At 43.8% G+C, this 24,871-nt stretch overlaps 1 protein-coding gene across 2 annotated transcripts in view; it reads left to right on the forward strand.

The window, feature by feature from the left end:
* Positions 1-24,871, forward strand: part of LSAMP (limbic system associated membrane protein) — a 303,261-nt gene that overhangs the window by 139,173 nt on the left and 139,217 nt on the right. For both annotated transcript variants that reach the window (XM_057381023.1, XM_057381022.1), the window contains exon 2: positions 2,514-2,746. In XM_057381023.1, coding sequence (XP_057237006.1) covers positions 2,514-2,746 — 233 coding nt within the window. The remainder of the gene's footprint in view (positions 1-2,513; positions 2,747-24,871) is intronic.

Below are 24,871 nucleotides of genomic sequence, written 5' to 3' on the forward strand. Positions count from 1 at the left end.
TTATGACACATTTTTGAGAGAGAAGAGGGAGGGTCCCTGGTTGAGCCTGCCCTCAGGGGCAAGAGGACAGAGCTTTGTTCTGACCACAGCACTGAGCTGTTAGTGACAAGACCCCACCCAGGGGAATATTTGCTACCCCAAAGAGAGGGTTGTAATGATGAGGTGCAGAGCAGAGCTGCCAAGTGCTCCCTTTGGGTTTGGAAAGCAGCCTGGTGGGGATGGTGCAATGGGTCCAGCAGCACTGATGTCTGTTCAGGGGGATTTTCAGAAGTGACTGAGAGCCTTCAGCTCCCACTAACTTCAGCTTCTGCTGTTAATCTGCCTAGCTTTTCACCACCAAAATACCTGGCCTCGGATTCTTGGTGCTGTTRTAACTCTTGCATTTGCAAGAGGGCTCTTGACCTTAGGGCAGCCAGCTCTGGAGTCAGTCTGGATGTTCCTTCAGGGCCACTGCTCCCAGCCCTGGAGAGCACTGCCCTGCCTGGGTCCTTGTTTTCACTCCCATCACTGGTGATGACAGCCTAAAATGGTCAGTGGAACTGGAGCAATGCCTCGTCGTAGTGGTGCTGGTTTCTACCTGTTAGTGGCTGCTCGCAGATTCCCCTGCATCTTTCTTTTTGACAAAGAGTCACCTTTTGCAAACAGCTCAGATCACACCTGAGAGTTCACCTCAGGGACAAGTGCCTGCCTGGCCAGAAGGGTGGTTTGGCCTGAGGGCCAAATTCTCCCCATCCTTGGCTGGAAAGCATCAGTAAAGGACAGGATCTGTTGGGCTGCTCTCTAAAGCAAATGTTTGTCAGGTCAGAGAGAGCTGCTTACAGCTTGGCCAGCAGCGTGGCGTGCCTCCCATGGATGCCCACGCAGCTTGGCTTTCCTGCTGCCCACAAGTARCCCCAGAACAACTTGGACAGCATCCATGAGCATGCCAAAAGGGAGTGGGTGTGAGGTGCTGGCCATAATGGTGGGGTCACATCACAAGGGAAGGCAGCTGCGGCACAGCATGAATGAAATGCATTCAAACAGAGGAACTTGGAAAATGTCTGACCCATGCTAAAAGGCTGTATGAAAGCCTACTGTCAAATAATTGACTTATCTTGAAGTAGTAATCTTTATCCTCTCTCTTTTCCCTTCAAACACAACACATGCATGAATAGTGAAAAGGACACAATCCTGTGCAATGGGATCTGGGAGGTTTGACCACACGACCTCRCTGTGGTCCCTTCCAACMTCATCCATTCTGTGATTCTGTCATAGCAGTGGTGAGAGGTGCTGGGTTATTTGGATGCTGGGACACTGTGGGCAGAGCACTGAGAGGTGAAGGAGCAACAGCTCCAGAGACTGAGCTTTTCTGTTTATCCACAGAGCAAACGTGATGTAGGCTGCAGAACAAACCTGCTCTCAGCCTGTCTGACCCAGCTCTGGGGTGACAGAGGAGTTACATCTCCCTGTCTCCTTCAGCCCTGGTCCTTTTGAATGAGACACAGCTGAGAYTGAGCAGGACACGTGTCCTCAGTGGCATCTCTTTGTTTTTTCTGTCTGAGTCTCCTTCTGGCAGTGGGAAGTGCTACAGAGCAGGTGCCTTTGCCAAAAATGCATTTTTCTTCACAGCACCTACTCTGTTCTCCGTCAAGAAACAAAATTCTTGYCAAATTACAGCTGCAACGGGGTTTGTCTGTTCTCTGACTTGTGAAGGTTGGCACTCAGGGCCGTGGCAGTTGTTGGTCCTCCTGCTGCTCCTCTGCTTGCCACCCCTAGCTGTCATTCCTCCTTTCCTGTCCTCCTGAGATGTTCACAGAACATGCTGCATGTGTCACGGGGGTGACAGTGACACTCCCACAGCCTCTCATTTTCAGCCTGAGATCTGCACTTGCCTGCACAAACAGGCAGATGTGCATCAGCAAGTGTCTGTGTATGTGTTAGGAGGGTGATATTTGAGCAGTGAATCCCTCTTTCCACAAAATTATTTTTTGTCAGAGGGATGTAGATGKGAGATACGCTGTAGTTTCCTCCCCTTGTGCTGCTGAAACTGAAGGATGGAGGAGCTGTGCCCTGAGCTGACAAAGCTGGAGCCCTGAACCTTTGCCCCCCAGCCTTGAAGGGGTCTGGGAATTTAACTGTTGYATACTCAACTTTTGAAGGTGAGGGAGAAGCATGGGAAGAGCTACTCCCARCCTTTCTCACTGGCAGGGTTGGAAGGGATTTGGTGATCAAAWTCTCTTGTGGCCATCCAAATTAATTTTTGGTGTATATGTAAGTCACAGATGAAAGGAAGAGAGAGCAAGAGGCATGTCTGCCTCAATCCCATGGGTTTATGAACAAAGGTTCCTGAAACTCTTCAAAAAAAATTGTTAAATACACGTACATAGGACAGCAATGATGAGAAGGTTCTGTGGTTCACTAGCAAGGCAGGAGCATGCTGTGAAGTTTCTAAACAAAGTAGTAAAGAGAAGGGACAAAAGGGAGATGATGAAGAGGGTTGTTAATGTCCCCCTTACCTGTGTCATCCTCTGCAGGTGTTATGTAGAAGACAGAAGCTCCAAGGTGGCCTGGTTAAACCGCTCYGGCATCATTTTTGCTGGAGAGGACAAGTGGTCCCTGGATCCTCGAGTAGAGCTGGAGAAGAGAAACCCCCTGGAATACAGCCTGCGGATCCAGAAAGTGGATGTCTACGATGAGGGCTCCTACACATGTTCAGTGCAGACACAGCATCATCCCAAGACTTCCCAGGTTTACTTGATCGTGCAAGGTAAGCAAAAAAAAAAAAAAAAATACAGTGAATGGAAGGATCTGTATTTTTCTAAGAAAAACTCCAGTCAGTAGTCTGTGTGTCCCTGATGTTTACACAGGAGCTAGCAGGACTGTTCCCTTCCACTGTGGCGTAGTGTGGTTTTACTCTGCTGTCAGTTTGTCCTTTCAAAAGTGGTGACAGAGCAGGGGACATCAGTGATGCYAAGCCATATTCCAGCATAATGCAAACCTGCTCCTGGCTCTGGTTGTTCTGGCACCGATGGGAAAGCATTTGTTTATAATGACACTTTTCAGAACATTGTGCYTCACATCTTCCCAGAGTGCCCTCTGGTTTCTTCACCTCCTCCTTCYTCAGGTTTCCTTTCTTTCTTCTCGTGCCAGCAAGCTACTGTGCTGTGTTTTTTTGCCTTCTGTAGTCAACTCTTTGCAAGGCTGGGGAATTAATTTTGCTGAGAGTTTTTCCATGCTGGGTCATTGGTTCATGGGGAGCACTGTCACTAGGCATGTGTGAAACCTGGTACCTGAGGGAGCTGCTGTGTACCTTATGTTGCCCTCTCCTTTTTTTAGCTATCCTATTCCTGTGGATGTTATAGGGAACTGGAAACTTTGCAAACCAGCATTRTCCTATCTGTCTTCCTGCATTTATGGCATAAGAAAGAGTAAAAACATTAAAGCAATCACCAGTTACTGGCAGGGGCCTCAGTGAGTTTTCTTGCTCCATCCTCACTAAACAAGTGAGTTTACWCAGTTTTGTTTAGTTTTGCTTTTAACCTTCATGCCATTTTGTCTATCTGACTATTTATCTAAAATATTTACAAAGCAGCTTAGGTGATAGATATGTACCAATGTGTTTGATACAYATTACAGATGTGTTCAACTTCCACATTAACCTTCAGGCAGGAATTTGTTATTTCTCTTGATTATTCTAGTCACCCTTATGGCTGCAGATTTTACTTCCCCCAGAGAATTTTTTTTAATTGTTCTGATTTTAAATTCATGCAGGAAGGGACTTTTCTTCTTGTTGGTAGTATTTGGCAAACCAGGGGGCTAAGTAACACCCAAGTGTCTATCTGCAAGGTGAAGAAGTCAGCACATGTGGTCAGAGGTGATGCTTTGCACACAGGTGTAGTGAGCCAGAAGTCCCCTGGTTTATTTTCTGAATAGAATCCTCCCCCAGCAGCACCAAGAGCAGCCCACAGAGCATCTCTGCCGGCTTGGCTGAGCTCTTGCTGTGTGAAATACATTCCCCAGCCCTGGAGGTGTACCCTGCCTCGCTACAGCAGAGCAGAGCCAGCCCTCTGTAGGTGGTTTATTGCTGCTGAAATCTCACAGCATACAATTTCCATTTACCTGTCAAGAAAAATATAGGGACAAATGAATTCTGGAGCCGTGCATATGTATTATTAATTTTATTTGTGCCTATTAGATATGGGCCTAAGCAGCAAAATTGAGTTCTCTAGCTTAGCTTTCACTTAAATACGTGGSTATCTGGCTCTGAACTACTGCCACCTTTCTGAGAATGAGAAAATTTAGGTTTTGACACACCTAAAGTCTGGATGCCTGTAAATAAGGTATCTGTGGGTAATCTTTGTGCTAATGCCTGCCACAGATTTCATAAAAGACCCATTGTGATACTGTGCTTACTGTAATCCTGTAATTATGTGAAACTCATAGCTTTAATTTTTCTAAAATGAAATTAAATCTGGGAAAAAAAAAGTGAAGGAAAATATAAATACAAAATCCTTTACAATTTGGAAGAGTTAGTCTCATTTTAAACATGCTTTARGAATAATCTTAACTAATAAAATTAATTCAGTACAAAATAATGTATGTTAGCAAGTAATTCCTGTAGTCTCAGAGTATTATTTTCTTATAGTGATTGCTATTTTTCTAAGATTTGCAGGTTGTCTGCCTGAAAATTAGGCTGCTGCTAGTACAAGTCAAAGGAGTTTGCATATTGAATCATGCTAAACTATTTTGTTTTATTTATTTAATATCATTTATTWACTTTTCTTGTTTTTGTGTTGATACATTTCGAAACACAGGCTTTTTGAAGCTCTGGGCATACCACATGTAAAAATAAATAAATAAATAAAAGAGAATACACTCCTGAAACATTACATGACAGAGTGGCCAACTGGTCTGCCTGGTTATCTGGGAAGAGAATTTCTGGGATGACGGTCAGCGATCTCCTTTGAACAAGCCCACAGAAACAAAAACAAAGCAGGATCAGAGACTCATTGCTAGCTTTGTGTGCACATGGTTGATGCCTGGATTTGCCAGTGAAAGATMCTGCAATGCCAGCTGCTCCTGCCCTGGAGACAATGGGCTGTTTTAGGGCCATGCTCAGGCTTCCCATTCTGCTCACTCAGTGCTGTCACAGATATTTTTGCTCCCCTTTACCAAAGACAAGTCCTTAATCTCCCCCAGTTGAACTCTGTSTAGCCCCTGTGCAAACCCAATCTCTTTTACCCCTAGGCACAAATGAGATAGCTGCATCAGACATTATAAAGTGGGTAAGCAGATCCTATAGCTGGAGTTCTGTTGGAGCCCCTATATTTGGARACCACTCCATATCCACAATGCTGGCAGAGGCAGGCAGCCTTCTGTGTGCTGAGGGTTCACTGTGCTGAGATCATTTCAATCTAATGGTGTTGCATTCTAGGACCTTTCCAGCCTTGAGAAAATCAGCTTTCCCTGGGGTGAGTTCTGCTTGGTGAACTGTGCAGGACAGAGCTGCAGGTGTGTGTCACAGAAAGAGGGACATCACCTCTCCAATGTATGTGCCCAAGTCCTTTCATATTTCCAAGGGAAGAGCCATTTCTACTTTGTCAGCCAGCACCAGTCTCTTCAAAAATAGCCATCTCTGTCAGCTCCTTTCCTCTCTCGTATTTATATGTCCACTGACAGGTTTGCCTCTCAAGTGGGCATATTGCAGAGGTCTAAAAGGGGCATAATGAGATGGCACTTAAGAAAAAAAATCAGAACTTCGTGCACAGCTAAAAGTAGMAAAAGTTGCCCTCATTAGTCTTTCCTGCTTTTCAAACATGAAGCCAGCTCTGCTAGTAGAAGTAGGCAAAAGATTTGTTAGTTCAACTGTGGTCATCTCTTCTGTCTTTCTGACCCAGGTGGGGTCATGAGATGGGAGGCTCTCTCCCTGCCCATCTCAGCTGCTCCCAAATGCACCACGAGACTGTTCTGAGGCACCACCTCACTCAAAGCCTTTTCTGCTGCTTCAGCTGGGGTGTAATGGACACTCCTGAATCTTTCTGTTTATTACCCCAGATATTCCTGCTTGTGTCTGATTAAAAGAGTGAACCCTTGAAAGGAGCTGCAAGAGATGGTCTGGTCCTTCCCCATGCAGTGAGACAAGATCAGCTTTACAGTGGCTGCCCCTAATGTGTATTATTTGAAGATGCCCTGTGCCTGCAGAGCTGGCATGTCCATTATTTCACTCTCCTTGCATTTGGAAAGCTTTTATTAACATATGATCCAAATTGATTTTGCTGCCAATTATTTCTGGTCCTTCCAAGATACACAGTGGTTATTCCTCCTTCTCATCCTCAAAACTGCCTTTTATCTGCCTGAAACTCCTTAATTCCTGTGTTACAGACATTTCTAGTCCATCTTAACATACTCACTGCTTTCCACAGGTGATATTTTTCAGCTCTTGTGGCATATATATTTCTCTACTGTTTGACTTGTCTACATGCTTTCCTTAAATGTACTGTCCAAAACCAAAACAAGAGTTCAGTTTAGGATTCATCCATGCAGATACAAGTACCAGCTGTGTTTTGCATATCRCACTTCACTTACCTAACCCCAAAATGAAATGAGATTTACCTTTTTTAAATGAGTGCCTCACTGCTTTCACTTATTCAGTCTTTCTCCGTTTCTAATCCCCTCTTACTGGTCTGCAGCTCATTCTTCTCTTTTGTATTTGTTTTCCCCCCTTTTCCTGAGAATACTGCTTTCTGCTCACTGCTGCTGGATGCCATCTGGTTGGTTTTGCCATGGAGACTGTTTCAGTTTATTTATGATCCTGGGCTCCAAAGCACTTGCAACTGGCCCCAGCTTTGTGTCGTCGACAAAAGTCAGGTGCCTTCTTTCTGTTCCATCTTGAAGGTGTTAATTGAAGTATTGAAGAGATCAGGACACAAAAGCAGACTGTGGCAGCAGCCCACTAAACCCTCTGTCCCCGATGGAGAGTTGATTGAAGCTCTTTGAAACATCCTGATGGTGATTTAACATCCACCATATTCTCTTAGCTTGTTGAAGACTGTTGGGTCTTCTGAAGTCAAGATATATCACATAATCACACATATTGCTTCTAGAATTATCTGCTGTGCCAGCTATCCTACTAAAAAAGGGAAATGAGGCTGGGGTGGCATTATATGTGTTTGCCAGAAATACGTTGCTTTTTTCCCCCCTTTATTATTATCCTCTCGGTGCTTATAAATTGGATGTTTAATCATTTGTTCCAGTATGTTGAGTGACTTGTTCCAAGAGAATTGAATCATAACGGGGACACAGTGGCTGCCCCTTTCCCAGCATTAYCTTGGGTTCTTGTTCTTTTAGGGCTATATCCTCAAGCCCTTCTCAAGCATTAGATAACAATGGAGAAATTCTTATAGTTCTTATTTGTCTCATCAGGATTATAGTCAGAAGGGCACAGAGATCTTGGCATGCACAGGGTTAAAAAAATTCTGCAATAAAGACCTAGGCCTATCCAAGTCAATCTGGAGGAATAATTCTACTAGGAKGAAGCAAATGGTTGCTGTCCAGAGCCTTTMCAGCCAGGCATCATTGTGGATGGAYGTAGTTGCAACTTTTCAGTGAAAGAAAAACATTCCTGGTTTTGAATTTGATTAAAATTTAATCAGGAAGGATTTACATGTTTGAGGCGCTTTTTCTGCTCAAAACTGTGAAGACAAAAAGATAGAGCATTACTACAGCCTATCTAAAACCTAATCATACTCAGCTGAGATATGAAGAGCTTCACACATTTTTGCTCACAACTAAGGACTCCTGCAGACTCACTAACTAACATTTCTTGTGATTCCCAGTTATTGGTTACAAAGAATGTGGGCTCTCTCTTGTTTTTATGTTTATTTCATGAAAAAAAAAAATGTAAAGGGCTTTGTCATTTTGGGAAAACAAAAACAAATTTGGAAATGTCAGCAGCSAATGTTCCCAAAGAGGAATGCTTGTTTACTGGCCAGCCCTAATCACAAACCCAGAGTCAAATGCCCAGTAGCTAAGGCCAAATCCTACAGCTTTCTAACTGATAGGCATCAGTGTGTGAAAAGAAGCACAGGGTGCAGCCTTTCTCCATCATGAATTGCTTTTGTAGTGCTTCTTGCTTGCCAAGATTCAGACTCACTAGTCATTGTTTCAACGTGATATAAAGACATATTTGTTATTGCTGGGATTTAACCATAGAGAGTTTATTATTAACTCTGTGAGTAGATTAGCTGTGCACCCTCTCYGTGCACCCTCCTGAAATTAGACTTTGTGCTGGTGACTGGTACAGCACAGAGAGATCCTTTGCTCCAAAAAGGCAGCTGAAGCCAGTCTTGCTTCCCTCATAGAAACTGTTCTGCCAGCAAATCCCTTGGTAAGAGCTGGGTCTAGGGCTGAGGAGGGAGGGTCTGCCATCCCTGGAGGTATTTAAAAAATGTGTAGATATGGCACTTAGGGCCAGGGTTCAGTGATGGCCTTGGCCGTGCTGGGTTAACACTTGGACTCGATGATCTCAGAGGGCTTTTCAAACCTAGGCAATTCTGTGATTCCATGATCCCCACCCAGCCCTTGCCCTCATTTCTGAGGACAGCAGTAGGAAAAGATGATGTTTTAGACTTTGGGACTGTGTGAGAATGATTTCTGAGCAGAACTGCAGCAAGGCACATGAGTGTGTTTTCTAGGAGCCTGAAGTCAGTTATCAAGTGGAGGAAATTTCTTCTGGTCACCACTGTGGAACCTGAGACAGAATGAGATTCTTCTGACCAAATGTGGGTGTTACTGTTGCAGTGGGTGATTTTGGACTCCCTTTGCCATTAGTGAGGAGACAAGGCATTTCTCAGGCACATCCAGTTCATCCTCAAGTGGCCATCCAAAATTCATCAGATCAATTGACTAGTAGAAGTGTCGTCATCCCTCCATTGGCTGTAGGGGGAAGCCCAGGCTGAGCAGTTTGGAGCCATGMACCTTTTTAGCCTTTCAACACTCTTTCTGTCAGTTTTCACTGGCATTTATCCAGAAGTCTCGCCATCCTGGCAGAGTTGCCAGAAACTGATGCCTTTTTGCTGGTCCTAAAATCATGAGCCAGACCCAGTTAGGTGATAAAGAGGGGTTACCTTTATAAGGATCTTTTGGTGCACAATTTACCAGACAAAAAACACCAAACATGCACCATAGCATAACACGTATGCAATTTTTATATGTTTAGCAAATTAGCATATCTGACTAAAACCCCCAGTTAGAGACATAATTGGTGAGGTAGTTACCCCTGCCCCAGTTCAACCCTTTTAGAATTCCCCCTCCTCTAGATAGGAACTAAACTCTGTTTATAAAAATGTATCACAAAGAGCTGGTTTCAACCTTGGCTCTCAGGAAGAATGCAGGAGTCTTGGACCCCCAGCTTGGAGCCTCTGGAATGTGTTTTGTCATTCTGACTAGCAGGGTAGGGAAAAGTACTGAAGCTAACTAGGAGTACAATAATAAGCTACAAAGCTATAAATATTTGTTCAAAGCATATAGAGAATATATAAAAGAAAAAAAAAGGCACAAATCAATTCAGCATCACCAGAATATAGCATTGGTGGGTGCTTGTGGTGTTTTTCTGGGAGACTGGAGCCAGGCTGATGTAGTGGGACCCCACCTTCCCCTGATATTCCTGTCCTTCCCACCTCTTGGGCCAGTGCTGGGAGCAGAGTTATTTGAAAATCTGAATTTCTCCTTTGCTAGCTAGACAGCAAGGATGTTGGGAGTCAGATGCTGTTCTCTGAGAAATGTTGGCTTCCCTGCTTTGTGGGCGCAGAGCCCAGAAATCGGAGGGATCTTTCTGAGCTCTAACACTGTGGTGTTTTTCATTCCAGGGAGCATGCAGTAGGTAAGAGCAAGCACAGACCACTTTGTCTTTTTACGGGACATAGCGCCAATGGGAAAATGACAGCGTATTTGGCATGCTGTTGCAAAGAATAATGAGATAACATGGGAATATGAATTTTCTGGGAGGAAGGAAAAAAAGATCGTTTTACTGGGATTGGTGGGGGTGGAGAAAAAAAAAAAAAAAAAAGATTGCAGGGAGGAGATAAATTCAGGTTACTATGGGGACTGGAAGAGAGAAGTCCAGTGCATTTGGGAAGGGACTGACAGCAGATCAGTTTGGTGGGGAAAATAAGCTGAGAGAGCAAGGAATAGTCTTGGGGAACTGAAGCATGTTAGATCTTGCTGCACCACTGTTACCATGGGCTGTAATTTCCTGCCAGAAAAAAAATTCCAGAATGTCACAATAATATTGGTAGAAATTCTTCTAGGTTTTCTGTGCTGGTTTGTTTAAGCAAAGTCATAAAGTGCAAGAAAATGCACCTGGTGTTTCAGAGGTTAGCAAGGAACTTACTTTCACTCCCTAGCTAGTATTTTTATTGCCTCTGCATAGTGTTCTGATGCATCTTAACTTCTGTTTTCCTGTCTCCAGGCATGGTTGGAATGATACTATGGAGCATAGGCTTTGGCTSTTTTATATTGGTGGGATTTAAGCACTTCTTAGTGCATAAATCTGGAGGATTTTCTGGAAATACTTTGGTGCTTGCTTTGCAGGTGCAGGCAGGAGACAAAAACAGAATACTTCAAAAAATGCTTACTCATTTTAGAGAAAGAAGGATAGCGCAAAATACATGGAATACTTTCGTKTGGATGGGAGGAAGGATCTTGATACACTAATGCAAGTCCTTAGTGATATAAATCAGCTTCACTTGAGTGTTCTCTTCAGAGTGGTATCAGCTGATACTGTGTGATTTTGTCTRATCAGCTGATTCTAGATTCAGACCAGTGCTTTGAAGTTTTTGTCTTGTTGTTTCTCAACCTGATGGTCTCAGTCTGCAGTCCCATGTTTTAGCTTGGAATGTGAGACAGGGGGAAGTAGGGACAATATTTTCCTCTCAGCTCCAAACACAGCAAGAACTTAGTCCCACCACCAARTCTGCTAAGCCTTGAGTGGGTACAAATAATCTTTAGATCAGAGACTAACAGAATCTAATAATAATCCACTTTAAAGCCTTGACTTGTTGCAAGCCTTGAAATTTGACCCAATTGTCCCACAACAGGATAAGTCCCCTTGGATGTCCTATGTCATAGATTCTCATTGCCTCTTCCCTCCATGATGGCCAGTGTCTTGTCAGCAGTGAGTGAATTTTTTTTTTTTTTTTTTTTGCTGCACTCTTGAGATTTTTTTTTGCAGAAAAGTGTTAGTATAATTATGAATAAGTATCCTATTTATTTTACAAAGGCCTGTAACTGCTTAGTAGCTTGAAAATGAGCAATTATCTGGGTTTTTTAAAGGAAATTCTCAAAATATCTGATCTGAAGGTTTGGATTCCTAGCACAAAATAATGAGAAAAGATACATAGCTGGTCTCCCAGAGWCTTTTGATCAGCCTGTCTCTCTACTTGCAACGTGGGTGAAAGCTAAGGTTAATAATGTACTGCACATTTCTCTGTCTCAGGTCAACATTTTCTGTAGCTTTACTGTTCACAGGTGCCACCTTGACTAAAACCAGGCAAGAGCTCTGAAGGTAGGAGGCAACAGGACCTAGGACATGCAGCTGTGGTAAAGCAGGCCTTGCAATTCCAGCATTCRTGGAACAGTGTGTTCTTTTTGCCTGTTTTTCTTATGTTGTCAATGCCAGTTGAGTCAATACTGCAAATCTGCCACACTCAAAACTCCATGTGGGATGAAATTCCAGATTCCTGGGGTCCACCAGCTCATGTTCTTTGGTTTTGGCTGCTGTGTTASCATCTACAGTCATCATAGCTGTTTGTTAGTGGATGAGAACCTGGATCAAAATCTTGATTCCACTGAAATTAAAGGGAATTTTCCTCCATTGGAGCCAAGATTTCATCTGAAATTGGAATTGGCTAGAAACAGATTGTAAAATAAACCTAAATTGAGCCAGCAGTTCAAAAACAACTTCAAGACCTACAGAAAGAAGCACATTTCTTTCCTACTTTYGAAGCATTCCATTTTATCCTTTAATATGAATTAATTGCAGAAATAAAGAAATTGCCAGAATTAAAAAAAAAAAATCAGGGAATGTACTGTAAGAGTAAGATGATGTTTCTAAGATGGGAGTGGGGGAGATCTCTGTGTCTTGTACCACATTCTTGTGTCTGCACAGTGCAGCTTGGCCCCAGCTGACCCACAAWAACTGCATTTTCCTACCATTTATCTCCCTCCAGTGCCACTCCTGAATGGATGTGTGGTCTGCCCTTTTGGTGTGTAGGCATGCTCCACCTTGTAGGATAAACCTCCAGCTGCTTTCTACAACAACAACGAATGATGAATCATATTAGCTAATAGGTTTTCGTGGTTTGGATTTTGATGGGGTTTTTTTCAGAGCTTCAGCTCTTGTTTTTATCTTTAGAAACATTGGAATTGCTACCCCAGTAGCAGCTCCTCACTCACCAGAAAGTGAAGAAATACTCTGAGAAAATAATTGCTTAATATCACATTTCCTGTATAGCTGCTAAAATGTCACTAGTTGGCTGCTTGGGAAAAAAAAATAACAGAATAGCAGTTTCATTTAACAAAGCCCAAGATGTGATAGTTAAGGGGAAAATATAACTTGCCAAATGTGTATGCAACAAAATAGACAAAAAGGAAGCAGATACTTAGACATATGGCTTCCATTTACAGAGTATTCAGACAGAGACCACTTTCTCAAAATCCAACCACAGCTTTTGAAAACGTCCTTTTTAAAAAAAAACAAACCAAATATTAGGTTAAAAATGTTAATCTCCAGCAGAAAATAGGAAAAAGGYTGTTCCTGGGGAGGGAACAAAGGTTGGGATGAGCAGTGTGAGGGAGCACAAACATGGAGCCACTATGGTTGGATGTTTTGGGTCTGTCCAAGCCCTGCTTTGTGAAAGTCTGAGAATACAATCAAAAGATCTGATTGTTTCTCAAAAATGCATCGGGTGTGCCATTGTTTGTCTGCCTCCCTTTTCCTGAAAGGGCCTTTGGAAATCCCCACATGGAGGCTGTGAGCTTTCTCAGTTCTGATATCAAAAGCCAGAGGCTACTGAGGCTTGAGCRTTGCTGCTTTTAAATTTCCCTCCGTATTCATGAATCAGATTCCCCTTACATTGTCTATTTGATGGCATGCTCTTGTGCTTCACCAGTCTTTCATAAAATCTTCTAGGAATGTCCTAATTTATTATGTGGACACAAACAAGAATGAGGAACATTTCTTCAGAAATAAAACTTTTGGGGCTCCTCARACAGAAAAGTAGACTACAACTATATTTTTTTTCCCCATTCCGTCAAGGTTACCTTTAAAAAAAAAAATCTGTGGAGAAAAAAAACTTGATAACTAGGGGGGTCCTCTTTAATGAAATGAGAATTGGATTTTGGTGGTAAGTTTTAATTTAGGGCAAATAATTTAATTGGAATGAWTCATTAATTTTGGGGTGCGTAAATKGGGCCTCTGGCAGCCTATTATCTTATTTATTCCTTTCTGTGTCTTCTGTATCAGCAGTATAAAGAATCTTTTGCCTTTAATAAGGTAAGGAGATACATCCCTTTGAATGGGTGGCGAAAGGACTGTCATGGTGCAAGGATTTGAACATGACAAGTGTCACCTTTAGGTGCCCTCAGGCTGCAAGAGCAGTGAGTTTTTATTTTCACAGTGCCTGGGCACAGGAATCCTCATCTGTGCACAGGTGACATGGTGGGTCTGGGGCCTCTTGGTCATGAGAGAGGTTGGTGGCATTGCCTGGTGCTTTGGGAAAATTGCAAGGACGCTAGAAGATGTTCTATGTTAGGGCTAGAATTCTGCAAACTGTGCTTTGAATCACTGGGTGACTGCAACATCTCAGATTTTGCAAACTGGGAGGATCAGCACTCAGCCTGGGTGCAYAGCAAGTATACCCATTAATGTGTTAAGTGCAGGCAGGCAAAGTAAAACCCAGATTAAGGAGCCTTTTTGCGAGGAGAGAAGCCAAGAAGCAAGATCCTAAGCCTCAATTGCACATGGCCCTCACGCAGGTGCTGCAGCAGCAGCTGTATTCTGGAGAGTCTCTTCAAAATGATTGTCCCCTTGTTAGACTGATGGGAATGTGACTTTTGGGTATGTTCCTGTTTTGGATGCAAAAAAAAAGAAAAAAAGAAAAAAAAAGAGAAAAGTCTTTGGGAATAAGTACGATAAATCTCCCCAAATAGCTAAAGAACAGATTGTGCAAGGTAGAAGCCTTATGACCTTGACTATACGAATCCAGCTATGATTTTAGGGATTATGACTGCACAGAGCTCCCAATTCACAATTTTACCGGAAAGATTAATCCACTTGTTGACCTACAAGAATGAGGTTAAGAACCAAAGTGATAGGGAGACCACTCCTCACAATCCTGTTTGAAGGGAGTGTTAAAACTGTGGCAGTGACTGCTTCACTTATTGTGTTTTTAACTACTGTGAATATGTTTCACATAATTCATGACATTTTTGTGTTCCAGGAGAATATTTATAGCTGTGTAAAGCCTGTGGACCACCACCATAATTCATGTAGGCACCTTGGTTTGGCCTGTAGATCCTCTGTGGACAGTATCAGAGAAAGCCAAGACTCCAAGCTGGGTGGTGTAGACTGTTTGTGCTGCTTGCTGGCACTATCTTTGGAATGGATAGAACATGTCCACCCTACACAGGGCACTGGTGGTGGGACTAATCTCCATCATGCTGTGGTGACCCTTTGGCCCTGAGACATGCTTCTTTGTTGTTTTCCTGGTTTGTTGTTTTCTGGTTAGAGGTGCCTGAAATAAAGTGAGGGCTGTGACACAATCTGGGAGATGGGTGCTTTAATAACCTGATGCCAGAGTGTGTGTTATACAGCACAGGAGCCTGTGGAGGAGTTTGAAAGCCCAGGGTCTGTGGGGTTGGTGTTGGAGGACTTTCCCTGGCTGAGAAAGCTGAACTTGGCATCATCTGCATGTCTGGAGTGTGCTGTCCACATCAGCTGTTTCTGAGAGAGGATGTACTTGTTCATTCCAGGAAAGAGCCTGAGAGTGATCCTCTGGTTGTCCAAAGGGCTGGAGAAAAAAAAAAAAAAAGAGACTGTGGTTTGCTTTCTGGAGCGAAAGAACAAACCACATGGGCAGTATAGGCATTGCTGTTCAAGGTCATAAAAGCTTTATCTCCTTTTAACAAATCCAGGGGGTTGCGTGGCTCTGCTAAATAAATTACACAGAGGCCCTATCAGAGACAGGACTAAAACCCAAGTCCAGAGATAAACATCTGTCACTTGGTATTTCAAGTGTGACTCTCTGAAGGTGTTGCATCTCTTGCCCGTATGGACACTCAGTCTTGCGAGCAGAAGTGGTGCACTGCAGCYGAGATTCATCACACTTAATCTTAGACATCTGAGTGTTAGTAACACAAATCTAAACTAGTCATCTGGCCCTCCTCTGCAGTCTGTTGTGAGAAGGTGGCATCTTACTCTTTCTGCTGTCTGCCTTGAGATAATGTGATAGATCATCCCCCAGAAGCCCCTTTTACTTTGGACTGCAGGAGTAAATGACTAATTTAGATTTACACAGCAGACTTTTCGAAGTGTACAATTTGGTGGCATGAATCCACCTTGTATTTCTATGCAGGAAAGTGAAACCATGTAAAAGACTAATTCTGGAGACTCTGTCATTACCCACAGTCTGTGTTCTCAACTTCATTGACAGTTCTTGACCCTTCCTCTTGCCATAACCTGGACTGTGTGAAATTAAATACGATAATAATACCTTTTGCTTTAGTCTATAATCTGTTCTTTACTGGACAATGCTTTAGTTATAATCCCTGACATATTTACCTGTCTTTGCAAAGGGCAGCTGCATTCCCCTCCAAATCTCTTGCTTTAAGCCTGACATAAATTCATACAAGTTCTCCCAGTGGAAGGTTGCAGTCTCCTTGACTGGATACTCTTGCCTGCTCTTTCCCACTGAGCCAGAGGGTAAGGGGCTCCCCTGAAAAGATTTCTGCATTTCCTGCCACCAGCCCAGCACAGCCTGAGGCACAGGCTAAATTTTTCACAAGATGAGTATTGCTATTCTAGCCCAAAATTTTCCAGGGTACTGAATTTTTCTTCTGGATTTCATGCTGCCCCATYTCTCTAGTCCTTGAACTCCTTTGAGACATCACTAGTGTTAGACCCAAGTGCTTCTTACTGTCTTCTTTCTTCTCCCTGAAGGTAAAACTATATAAGATTTAGAAAAGAAACTCCAGGTGTTTATTCACTTGCACATGCAGTTCTCAGGAGCTGCAGTTCCTGTTGSAGATCAGTGCTGCCATGCTTCTGTCCATCTCTGGTGCTTCAAAGTCCATCACTTTCTATGGATTTTGCAGTGTAATTCTCTTCTTCCTGGGGTTCAAGGGCACACTGTGGAGTGSTCTCCCTTCCAGCTCTTTCCACTCTCTTAAAAAAAACCCAACAAGCAAACTTTCCACCTTCCAAAAACACCCCTCACCTCTCTACCTCCATTTATCTAATAATTTTGGGTTTGTGGGCACATTTCTGACAGCAGCTGCAGAAACTCTCGAGTCGGCACCTGAACAGCAGAAACTCCTCTGTTTGGCTCCCAGATCAAATCAAATCGGTGTTTATTTCATTGCCCTGATAAATTTTTTATTAACTGTGTTAGAAGTCTGTGAGGAAGAGAGAAGGGAAAGAGAAGAAGAAGAAGAAAAAAAAAAGCTGTTCAGGAATGTAGACCGGGCAAAGTGCCCACAATTAATGGGGTAGCAGCAACCAGCGGGTATTTGAAAATTCACCGGTGCCAARTGCCAGGAGGTTTGTGCTGCCTGTGACAGCTGGTCATCATTATCGGACGACTGCTTCTGTGGGCATCTTAGATCTGTGTCTTTGTCTCTTACCAAGTCGGTTTCTGTTTTGCAGGGACATGCTGAAGCAATTAGGGCATGTTGGATGATTGTAGGGATGAGTGAACAGTGTTGGGTAATATACAGAAATTACAATTTCTGTTCTGTGCTAGCCCTAAATCCCATATCTCAAGATGAGTTTAAACCACCATCCCAGAGATAGGCTTCCCTCAGCATTTTATGAATTTGAATTGTGGCTTTGCAGCTCTACCCATCTACTTGGTTATTCCTTATTCATTGCTGTTACAGGGCTCTTGGCCTTTTCAGAGATTGTTAGAGCCCATTCTGAGTGATACCCATCTCTGAGGAAGTAAATCCCAAYGCTTGATGCACCATTTATGTTGCTAAGTGTCTGCTGACCCACTAATGAAACAGTGAGCACATAATCTTGTTCAGAGGCTGCAAACTCATCAGAAGCTACTGAGGGCAAACTGAGACCACTATACTGTGCCACCCAATTTGAGGAAGACAATCTGTAAGAGTACATTTCTTGTATGTATCTGCCAGAAAACTGTGGCAGAGGCATTGTGTCTCCTTGGGAATGCAGTAAATCCAGCAGATAAGCCAAAGCAGAATAACTGATGTAGAGAAGGCTCTCAGAAGAGAAGGGTTAAGTACAATGCAGACACATTCAGGTTGGAGGGAAGTGTCAACAGCATTCTTCTGGGATATAAAAGCTTTGTATCAGTTCTCATTGAAATTTTTGATCTGGGGCAGTTKCTTGACTGCACGTAAGGTTTATGGGCAGGAAGATTTCTTAAGGACCTAGAAGGCACTCAGGCCAAATGCATGGACAGTGTCTTACATGAAGGGAACACATGAAATAGAGCATTATCTTAGATGCTATACCTCCCAGTTTATTGTAGTTTCTGTTCCTCCTTGATCTGGTACMCTCAGCCTTTGGCCTGTTTTGGAAGGGGAAGCTCAAACCACTGATAGAAAGAGGTGTCCTGAGCTCTTAGGAGGTGTACAGTCATTCCTTCTCAGGAGCTTTCCAACCCAGTACTATAGAGCTAACAGCAGAGTGACCTGATTTTTTTGAAAGGCATATCTGGGGCACACTTGACACCATGCAGGGAGGGAAGGAATGTATTTTTCTTTTCTGGATGAATAGCTTTTTCTTTTCATGGCAGCCTCAGAAACCTTGAATGGGAAGAAATTGTGATTCTTGAGGAGGATGTGCCTTTCAGTTGGAGTGGAGACTGAAGTGTATCTTTAAGAAGCCAGGAATGTTGAGCTTGGGAAATAAAGAGAAGAATAGTGAGTCCTTCACACTGAGGCTCATGTAGGACACGGCACCTCAGCAGGGAAGTACAATAACAGCATTGTTTACTTTCTTTAGGTATGAACAGGTACCCATGCTGTGAACATTTAAACTTTTTTTTTCTTCCACAGCTCTGCAGCAAAATGTAGTAAAAATTACAGTGCCAAAACCCAAGTACCAGAGGTAGTCCAGACTATGTCCCCATAAACCATTGTGAGGCAGTGTATGAACCTCACGAGGCACTGGCTGGCAGAAGAACTCTCTAATTGGATCCCAGACTGTTGTAAATCCTTGGGAAAATACTTCTCGTAACTTGACTGGTATTTTAGTTTATCATCAGTTAATGTTGCCTCTTACAGGGCCTCAAAATATGCTGCAGTTCAGGTTCTTCAGTGAATTCGTTCATTAGAGGGCCAATCACTGAATTGCCTGCCATGGCAAGGCAGGTTTTCTTGTCATACATCAGTTTTCTTCTCCTTGCCTTTTGCTGCTAGCGAGTTCTTGCCATCCCCATCGTGTCTTCATTTCACTGTTCACAGTGACACAAAATGTCTCCTGCCTGAGGTCAATCTCCCTGTGATAAAAGTCTTCCAYAGAATTAGTCAGGCTGGAAGACAGACAGGTATCAAAAACATAAGCCTTCAGAAAATGGTGGCAGGCTGTCAGTTCCCATTAGCTAATGTTACCTGGGCAGCCTGCTGACTCTTCACCATTGTAGGTGGGAGAGAGGAGTTTTAATGAGCAGCAGAGGGAGTGGAAAGGGGAAAAAGAAGAAAGTAGTTTAGTTTAGAAGTGATACTTCTGATAGTGGGTGACAGATAGACTTGTGTGCATACATATACCCACGTAGTGGTTGAGAGCTGGTTTATATCCGTACAATTTCACTGACTTTACAGGAATGGCTCCAGATGTTTCCTAGATCAGTGCTGGGATGTGCTGGATTGGATCTAGGTGCAAAAACACCCTCAAACATCTATCAGACTCACCAAGTATTTAAAGAAGGTGTGTACTCCTCTGTGTAGGTCATAGCTAGGACTAGCAAGAGCAAATCAGGAATGCGATGTATTCAGCTGTGAAATAGCCTCCCAAGGGCAAAGGTAGAAGAGTCATTTCCCAGAAAGTTTAAAGACTAGTTGGCCAAAACACTATTAGATATGCAGCAGAGAACAAACCTGCCTTTCCGAATGCCCCCAGCCCTGGAAGATGGAATAAGTGTGCAAATGATTCCTCTGTCTCCAGAGTACACGAACATCTGAGATCTGAATTGCTGCAGGTCCCATTCTTCTGCCTAGCATTCGACCTACATTTAAATTCTAATTGACTTAGAGTGAAGACTCGTAAAGCTTTCTCTGTTTCTGCCGGATGCTGAATCCTCAATGAAAATATAAACTGTGTCATTAGATGTTGGGCGGATGTTGAGCATAAAGGAGCTGGTTTAAGCTGAAAATCGCACAGCTCATTCCAATTAGTCATTCTGCATATAAAATGCTTGCAGTGACTATACTTTCAGAGAGGAAAGACATTAGTATAGCTAAATACGTCCTCACTGGATATTTTTAYTCACACAAAAGTGGATGTTGGGCTACTGATGGAGATGTCATGTGCCTTGTTTGGTTTTCAGGACAGGTGCAACATCTTCCTTCCTACTGAGAGCCATTTTTACTTCTTTGGGCAATGCATTGTCTGCCAGGGCCCTGAATGCATTAACTGAACCCTGAGCAGTCTCTGCAGGGGTATCCACCCACCCCATTTTCAGGGTCTCCACATAAGCTCAGATCTGGATCTGCACTTTAGGTGTAYCTATCTCCACCTGGGTCCCTGGTGTCACCTCTTGCACTGACCTTGGACCTTAGTGCTATTTAAAGAATATTTCTATCTAATATTTCTAACTTTGTCTCTGGCCTCATTTTCCTGTGTGGACCMTGGATGTGGTTCCCATTGTCTGGGGCTGTTGAAAACCAAGACACCATCACCTGGCTTTGCCTGCTCTGGTCAGCTCTGAGGGGACTGTGCTGAACTGGTGTGGACACTGCCATGGTCATCCCCAGCACATTGCTGGTGCAAGCTATGAGACTCTACAAATTTTGGGTGGGACTTACCTCAGTGGGCTGTAATGTTCTAATAGCTGTGTATTCTGAGGAGGTCTTGAAATGCTTGGAATGAATCAGCCTCTCAAAATCACTCTTTATTCATTGATTGTAGGGTTATGTTAAAAATAATAGAMTCRTAGAATCYRACTRTTTTGGTTTGGAAGGGACCTTRAAGATTATYCAGTTCCAACCCCCCTGCCATGGGCAGGGACACCTTCTAMTAGACCAGGTTGCTCAAAGCCCCATCCAACCTGGCTCCAAACATTTCCAGGAATGCTTACACTGCATGTCTTATTTTAGGAGAGTAAATTAACTCAACCACCACCCTTACYAGCTTAAAATTGATGTGTAAATTCTACTGTAGTTTGTTTTCTTAAGAAAATTGTGTTTATGCCTCTACCAACAGCCTGATTCTGATTGACTCTGGAAGAGCAAATAGGGTTRTGATTGTGTAAGCAAGAGGAGAGCTAGATCAGCATTAAAGGTTTTGAGTAACCTGAGACAAAACAGCTTCTTTCTCATTTCTGTCTATCACTAATAAGGTGCCTGTGGGCCTCCCAGTCCTTCTGTGGCTGAATACTAAAAATTCCAATTCAATTTTAAGCATCAGAGTGAACCTTGCATTTCGGTGCAGCTTACTTCATATATTATTAGGAATTATTAGAAACATTTTTCTCTGTCCTGCTGTGTGTCCTCAAGGGTTTTCCCAWTGAGCATTCACCACAGAGAACGAGGTCTAGCATGCAGTGAGGATTTTTATTCAGTGTTTGACCATTACATTGTTGAAGGTGGGRTGGAAATTAGGATTGTAAATTCTGTCTCTTGAGTTTAAAAGGGTTTTAAGTCTTTAGTTATGAGGAAGCATCCCCTTTCTTAAGCCAATGGAGCTCTCAGCAGCTCCTGGCCAAAAGAACAGATACATCTCCAACTCCTTAACTGAATGATCGGGGGATAGCTCCCTGAGCAACTCTTGTAGTTTCCACTTTCCTGGGAGATCTGGGATTGCTAATGCCCCATCTTCTGATGTTTGGCAATGCAAGGCTCTCAGTCCTCTTTTCCTATTTTTTTAGCGCTGGACTGTCTGAGAGTTCTGACTTCTTCCYTGTTTGAAGTGCAAAGGGCACACACTCAAAACTGTTGTTTTTGCTCCCAAAACTGTTGCAGATCAACAACCAATGCAAAGAAATGAAGGAAGTAAATACCTACTTATGTTGAGCTTACCTTGATCTCTCCGGGGCCCCAAGAAAACTGCTGGGGACTTCCATGTTACTGTTGACTGTCATGGGAGATAATCAAATACTGTGACAGACAGCAGAATCAAAGCCTTTAAATAGGTTAAAAAAATAGGTTGCACCTCATCCACAGGGCATAAAAGGAAAGAAAAGAAAAAAAAAAAAAAGTTGCATTTTCAGTGCTCCTCCAGAGCAAGTAGCTGGTTGTTGGCAGTTTCTGTGCCTGAAGGCATCACAATATAACATGTCTCATAATGGTGCACACCTCCTGAGAAGAGGTACTCAGGCTAGCCAGGAGAGCAGCACACACAGCTGGCTTCCAGCTGCCATTGTCACSCTGCTACCTGGCACTGCCTTCATCACCCCATGGAGCTGAGAGAGGGCTCCTCTGCCAGCCGGGCTGTTCCTGGCTCATCCCACCATGCCATCTGCGGGTGAGCTCTGCCTCATCTCTAGGGGAGTGCAGGAGCAGAGAAAACAAAATGTTTGTGATGAGCAGCGTGCAGACAGGTGGCACTCCTCCTGCTAAACAGTGGGGAACTGCAGTGGCTGCTCCCAGTACAAGGCAGTGTGAAAGCTGAGGCCAGCCTGACTGTGTGGATCAAAGCAGGCAGGAGGGAAAGGAAACTTTGTTCTCCTGTAGAGCAGAGAGGAAGGTCACTCCTGTGTTTAGTACCTACTGGGGGTATCTAGATCCAAACTTGTGCTGTGCATCAGTTTTCCAAATAGCTTTGGGGATAAATTCTCTGGCTCTGAACTCTTTACATACGAGGCTTGCAGACTTGGGGCATGCACCTGGCGGGTTCTCAGAAGCAATCCTGTGCTACCACAAAGCTGCACTGCACAGACCGCGGGTGTTTTCTGCCTTAAAGCTGCAGCAGAAATGAAGGTTTTGATGGCCAACCCAATTTCAGCTTAAATACCACCCTCTTGTTCCTGACCATCCTGTCCTTTGTCTCCAGAAAGATTGAAACTGGAGGAACATCCCAGGGAAGAAGTGCTAGTGGTGCTGAGGCTGTTACTTGGATGGTGGGGACAGGGAATCAGAGGCTGTATGATGATGTGAGTAGGGCAGTGATTGTTCCCCTGTATTTGGCACTGCTGAGGCTGCACCTTGAATTCTGTGCTCAGTTTTGGACCCCCCACTACCAGAAGACATTGAGGTGCTGCATCATGTCCAGAGACGGGCAGTGGAGCTGGTGAAGGGTCCAGAGCACAGTTCTGGAGCAGCTGAGGTTGGTTAGTCTAGAAAAAAGGATGCTCAGGTGGGATCTTATTTACAGCAATCTGTAAAAAGGTTKTAGTGAGGTTGGGGTCAATCTCTTCTCTCAGGAAACAAGTGGTACAATGAGAGGAAATGGCCTCAAGTTTCACCAGGAYTGAATTTTAGGACATTATTTCTTGACTGAGAGTTGTCAAGGCCTGCAAAAGGCTGCCCAGGGAAATGGTTGAGTCACCATCCTTGGAGGTATTAAAAAACTTGTAGATGTGACACTGAGGGACAGTGTTTGGTGGTGGTAGATGGTTTGGTGCTTGTAGATGTGACACTGAGGGACATGGTTTGGTGGTGGGCTTGGCAGCACTGGGTTAATGGTTGGATTTGATGATCTTGAAGGCCTTTTCGAACCTGAACAATTCTCTGATTCTGTGGTATAGCTAAGGATAGTCCCAGCCTGAGTCCCTGTAATGGGGAGGGTACAGGGGTAAGAAGCAAAAGAATCACCTTGAGTGCAGGGGGGCAATGGAGAAAATCTCYGCATTTTACATCTTAATTAAACAGCAGGGGGATATCACCAGAGATCCTGTGATGTCACTGCTATGCTGTAATGCTGGAAAGACTGAGGAAAAACAAAGTGCTTTTCCCTCTCAGTGATACAAACTCTTGGCCATGTAGGAATCTATTTTTTTTTTCCAGAGGTTAACAGGGAGAGGCTCGGCCATTTACCTCGCTCTGTTTCCTTTAATGAATTGGGRTCTTCCTCCACCGTACACACAGACAGAGAAACAAGGGAGCGTGTGTGCAATCAGTTCTCACTCAGCTGGCCAACGAGATGTGAAATAGGTTCCAGGGTGGATGATACCCTTGAACGAAGTCACACTGACTTGTTTGCTGTGATAATGTATGGACGCTCCTTCCCTTAAAGGCTCCCGTGTAATTGAGCCCTGGCACCCCTAACTGGTTGCCAGTGAGTGAATTGTTCCTTCCTAATGCAGGTTAAATGCTGCAAGCCTTGTTCACAGCATCTTATCCAGCTGTCCCAACTGCTCTCCTTGCCAATGGAAACATGCCCTTCAGGGAAGCCCTGAGGCATGCRAATGTCAGAGGGATTCCTGCCTCCTCTACAGGCATCCCAAATACAAAGTGTTTTCTACTCTGGAAGTCATGATAGGCCACTCTGGCTATTTCCCATTTAGTGTGGGGCATTCTCGCTCTGCAGCTCAGGCTGTCARTTCCATTTTTTGCTTGGCATGCACTGAAGCAGCCTTTTTTCCCATTGACAGCTTTCCTCGCTCTGTGTGTTCTCTCCTTCTCATCCTGTATTTATTTCTTCCTTTTCCTTCTCTCACTTCCTGTTGTCCATTTTTATTTTTTTCACCTTCTGATGAAGTACAAGCCTGGGGGTTTTGCTGCTGGATACCCTTCCTAGTGTGTCAGTCATTCATACTGCCCRTAGTAAGTCACTTTTCCCACCCTACCTCATTAATGCCTCAATTTCTCCGTGGATATATTTAGGATGATAATTAGGTGTTTCACCAGCACAGGAATTACAGGGCTTGAACAGCACGCTTTGAGGTCCTTGATAAACACTGATAATGAAGCCCATGCAGTCAGGCTGTGGGAAGGCACACAGCAGAATAAAGGCTGCCCCTGGCACAAACTAAAACAAACCCCATTTTCAGTTCCCTTTCATGATGGACTTCATAGACTTTGGTAGCCATGGTGTCCAAGGAGATAATGGRAGGGGGAGGAACAAACCCCAGACTTTTCCTCACCTTGCTGTTCTTTGAGGAGCCACATAAAGCTTGCTCTTGTCAGTACCAACTGGCTCTCAGAAGCCAGCCTGGGGGGTTGGTGTGGCAAATTAATTGAATTTAATTCACTGTCTATTAGAACACACTTTTAATTTCATGTTTGGCTACTGAGTAACAAACTAATAGAAACAATGCTACAAACACTGATGGAAACCCACTTCTGCTGCTTCCCCAGGCTCAGCCTCACAGCAACACATCTCCATCCACCTCCAGATCCTCTCTCCCTCCTTTGACCACATTRCATTCAGTCCTTGCAAACCCCTTGGGTGACACAACACCCACTGCAGGAGACTGAGTTGGTATGTGATGGTTTCTTGTTGCTGCTCCTGGTTTCCTACCCCATTTTTTTCCCCATGCTCCTTCCTTCT

Source organism: Malurus melanocephalus, unplaced genomic scaffold (assembly GCF_030028575.1).
Source record: "Malurus melanocephalus ecotype Western Australia unplaced genomic scaffold, MMel_1.1 scaffold_487, whole genome shotgun sequence".
Taxonomy (NCBI): Eukaryota; Metazoa; Chordata; class Aves; order Passeriformes; family Maluridae; genus Malurus; species Malurus melanocephalus.